Source organism: Micropterus dolomieu, linkage group LG02 (assembly GCF_021292245.1).
Source record: "Micropterus dolomieu isolate WLL.071019.BEF.003 ecotype Adirondacks linkage group LG02, ASM2129224v1, whole genome shotgun sequence".
In the NCBI taxonomy this organism is placed as follows: domain Eukaryota; kingdom Metazoa; phylum Chordata; class Actinopteri; order Centrarchiformes; family Centrarchidae; genus Micropterus; species Micropterus dolomieu.
This window is the reverse complement of record NC_060151.1, coordinates 26,309,185-26,313,800: the sequence shown is the minus strand read 5'-3', so window position 1 is coordinate 26,313,800 and position 4,616 is coordinate 26,309,185. Positions and strand designations below refer to the sequence as shown.

Sequence of the window (4,616 nt, the reverse complement as noted above, 5' to 3'; positions counted from 1 at the left end):
CAGTAGAGCGTAAAGATCTCCCTTCTCCAATGACCCTGTTCAAGTGAATGCGACAGGAGAGGGAAAACACTTTGTGTGGCTACAAAAAAGTCAAGACCAAAATAAATTCACTCAAACACTTTGCCAGGTTTTTGTTTTAGCTCCCTCTCAACGTATGACACTCTCCCTCATGTGTCTTTATGCTGCACAATTGGAGCGGCCATCTTCTTCCAAGTTCGGAAAAGTTGTAAGGGAGGGCCACCACTACAACAGCTCTGTGTATTTTTTTTTTTTTATATATTCTTCAGACGTTGTAGTTTTCAGTCAGAGGCTTGATAAAGATTCTTTATAATTTATTTCTTTGAATGAAAATATATTTACGTTATATATAATATGTACTTTCAGTCCTTTTAATATCTCTCATTGTCCTTTATGCCATGAGGTTTTTCTTCTCCCATGATAAACCACTCTGTTTCTCTCCTGCTCCAAAGAAGACAGTAGCCAGTAAGGTGTAAAAGGGAAAGTGAGAAAGTGAGAGTGAAACCACTCTGAACAAACAATTGTTGTACTGTCTCCCTGCAAAGTACTAGTCTGATACTGGTGTCCTGGACAGAATCGCTGCACTGCTCTAATTTTGCTTTCTCTGTTTTGTTTTAATGCTTCCTGGAAGCCTGGGACCATACCACTCACCCAAACCATTGTTTGATTTTCAGTGTCTCTGCCAAACACTAATCTGACAACATGTTCAATGTCCAATGTTATGTCTCCCTCCAAATATATACACTGAATGTGTCTGGAAATATACTAAGCAATCTGTATAAAACCTGGAGAGGCTCATTGCACATGTGTATTATTCATAGCTTTCCACTGTGACTGTGGACACAAACGAAAAGAGTTGGCTTGATCTTGGACTTTGGCAAAGACTATAGCAGGTTGCACAAATAACTGAATGATTCTGGTGTTTGCAGTTTACATCATATATGTTTGTGTCTAAATTAGTTGAACAGTATGTGCAGATGCTATTGGTGGGACTAGAGCTAATCAGATATTATACTCTGTCTCCTTCAGTCTTTCTATCTGCTTTTTTCTGTCAACAGACTGACAACACAAAGCAGTGACATATAATCTTTTCTGGAATCTGTCCATGAGGACAGTAGGCTACAATCAGTCTCATATACTCGGTCTCACAGGCTCTTTCTGTCTCACTGTCTTTATCCAGCATCTCTTCTTTCTTACCTTACTTCCACCCTTACTTTTACTCAAATTTGAGTCTCTTGCACATTTTCCTTGGAGCCACTCTTAAATAGCAGGGGCTCATTCTGGCTTTTCCCCATAAGGCCTTTCAGAGAATTGTGGAGACCCAACTGGGGCAGGGGCACAGGGGAGGGCAGGGTGCCACCTGTGGGCGTTCCTCCACTGTTGGAGGTTGGAATCTGGGAACAGGATATGGACGTGTTTTGAGACTGAGAGCAAGGCGAGGGGTTGTTGTTGTTGTTGAGGCCCACACCAGAACCTGTGCCCATGCCCAGGCCCATCATGTTGTTGTTGAAGTGATGGGTTTTGTAGTAGTGGTTGAGGTGCTCCGATCGAGCCAGGTTAGGCAAGTTGACCATCTCTGGGTGGTGCAGTCTGAGGCTCTGGCCTCCTCCTATCCCACTGCTTCCGCTCTGCGTCATGGTGGAGCCTCCTGAGATGCCGCTGCCCCGACCACTAGCTCCGGCCCCCAGCTCATCCTCAACATTGATGATCTCAATGGCACGAGCAGGGCCGTGGTGTTTATGCAACTGATGCTGCTTCCTCAGCTTGTAGAAGACCACCAGCATCACCGCTGCCATAAAGGTAATGGCTACGAAGCAGCCAATGATGATCTTGGTGGTCTTCATCACATCATCCAGGCCTGAGAAGCCTGGCTCAGTGATGGGCACAGTGAAGGTGGGTCGGGTGGCCCGAGGAGACGAGGAGGACCAGCCAGCTGACAGAGAGGAGGCTGTGGTAGGAAGACCTTCTGGCCACAGGTGGCCCGAGGGAGTGGGGCCTGGGTGAACACGGATGAAGGTCTCATTGATGTCTACCAATGCAGACTCTCCTGGGTTCTCCACTGTTTCCACAGTAACTGTTGTAAAGTAGGTGTAGTTGACACTGGCATCAGCAGCAGTGACATTGAGGACAGCAGTTGCTGTGGTATTGCCAGCAGCATTGGTGACCATGCAGGTGTACTGGCCAGTGTCACGCAGAGTGACATTCGTGAAGTTGAGTGTGCCATCATGCAGGACAGATATCCGCACCCGGTAAGAGCCATGGGTCATTAAAGTGCCATTAGGGGTGATCCAGTTGACAGATGTTGTGGAGGTGCTTGTGCGACACTTGAGCTCAGCAGCCATACCCTCAGTGACATTGAGGTCGGTAGGTGGCTCGACAATGACAGGCGCATAGCAGGTGAAGTGGCTCTGGTCAAGCTCTCCAATATATTTGCCCTTTAAGAATGGGGGAGCATGGCAGCGGGCACAGCAGGTGGTGTTGCTGGGCACCGTCTCTTTCAACCACCAGCTCAGCCAAAGCACATCACAGTTGCAGATCCAGGGGTTGTGGTTAAGGTGTACCCTCTCCAGCTGGTGAAGGGGTGTGAAGAGGTCATGGGGCAAGGAGTGCAGGGAATTATGGGACAGGTTGAGCTCTTCAAGGTTTTTCAGGTCATCAAAGGCATTGCGCTCAATGACGGACACCTGTGAGTGCATGAGCCACAGCTTGCGGAGAGACACCAGGCCCTGAAAGGAACCAGGTCGGATGATCTCCAGCCGGTTTCCTGACAGCTCCAGCTCCTCCAAACGCACAAGAGCTGTCAGTTTGGGAATGTCTTTCAGCCCACACATGCCCAGGTTCAGGTATCGTAGATTGACCAGGCCCACAAAGGCTGCATCAGAGATGAAATCCAACTTCTTGAGCTCACCCAGATCCAGACGACGTAGCGAGGGCACACGGTGGAAGGCATAGCCCGGCAGAGTCTCAATGGGGTTGTTGCGCAGCCACAGCTCTCGTAGCTTGCTGAGGTACTCAAAGGCATGTGATGGCACCAGCGTGAGGCGGTTGTCGAACAGCTCCAGTGTGTTGAGGTTGGGGAGGCCATTAAATGCGCCTACTTCAATCTGACGGATCTGATTCTTGGAGAGCTGGAGGATCTCAAGGTGCCTCAAGTGCTTGAAAGTGTCTGACTTGATAACCTGGAGGGACAGATAATGATGAAGTTACAACCCAGCATGTAGAATGATTAATAATATGATTATGATTGAATTAATTATTTTATTTTCACTAAGATTTGTGGGGTTACATTTGAAAATGGAAGGGTTTGGACAAAGTCAAAGTTTTACATCTTTGACCTAACTTACACTATGTGGAATCAACTATGTACATTCTGAAGTTGGTACAAAATATTATTTGTCTGTTATGTTATTACTTGTAAGGATCACATATAGCAAAAGCTTTCCTAAAAGTACATGTTTTATTCATTTATTTTTGACTTATGATAGAATAGCCTACTAAATATACAGCATATAACCTTTAACATATATATATTTTTAATTTAGAGGAATCTTTTGCAAATCATTAAAAAACACATAAAGGAAAAAAACCTTGTCAATTAACGATTCAAAGGCACAAATATGGAATAAAATGGCATGAATCACGCATGTTAAAATAAAAAAAAAAACACAAATATAAATCATTTATTTTTCTGCTCATAACAAATTACCCTTCCACCCCAGTGACTATTGCTGCCAGGGAAGGTAGGCTTTTCACAGACTCCCTCTGACTGCAGACAGTGACATGAGCGAGTTAAACATGTGTGTTTCCCAGCCTCTGTTTTGGCTCAGGTTTATTTTCACCCCCAAAATACAAGGCGAAATATACCCAGTGACCAAATAAGGTTCTTAGAATTCCTTCAACACATTATTGTATGACTGTGGTACCACTGAGCGGCACAACTTTAGATGCGCTGAATGTGAAAAATGTTTATGTTAAACACTAGACATTATTCTCTAAGAGCTATGGTAAACTTACTGTAAACCTAGTCCTATTCCTAACCCTGACCTTATTTCTGCTCCAGACACTCAAGTGCTTTTCACACTGTTGTTTTAGAGAGACTATGGGGACTTTCTACTCACACATTATAATCCCTTGATAATAAGCTGATTATCAGTGTAGGACTATTCACATCAAGTGTTACCACAAATCACCACAGAAAACAAAACTATGGCTCTACATTAATACATTTTTAGAATTTTCCATGAAATTTTTCTTTAATCCCTTTTACAAATGAATAACAAAAAGATAATGTTTTTTTCTGCAGGAAGACATAATTCTACAAAACATGGGTGCCACGGCTCCTGGACAGCACACATTAGCATTGGTGCGGCTCACTTGGCCATAATTTGGCGAGGAGTCAAAGACACACTAGCTAGTGAGCACGACTAAAAGCCCCTTAAATCTCTGGTTGTTTGAGATGTATGTGGCCAAAGCCCCCTGTGAGACACACAGACACTACTGGAGACAGGCCATTGCCTCTTCTGTATGTAGAGCAGGAGAGTGTGTGTGTGTGTGTGTGTGTGTGTGTGTGTGTGTGTGTGAGGGGGGGGGGTTAGGCA

At 44.8% G+C, this 4,616-nt stretch overlaps 1 protein-coding gene across 2 annotated transcripts in view; it reads right to left on the bottom strand.

Moving 5' to 3' along the window:
* Positions 1–465: 465 nt before the first annotated feature.
* Positions 466–4,616, bottom strand: part of lrrc4ba (leucine rich repeat containing 4Ba) — a 30,371-nt gene continuing 26,220 nt past the window's right edge. For both annotated transcript variants that reach the window (XM_046069721.1, XM_046069727.1), the window contains exon 3: positions 466–3,197. In XM_046069721.1, coding sequence (XP_045925677.1) covers positions 1,239–3,197 — 1,959 coding nt within the window. In that variant the 3' untranslated portion in view covers positions 466–1,238. The remainder of the gene's footprint in view (positions 3,198–4,616) is intronic.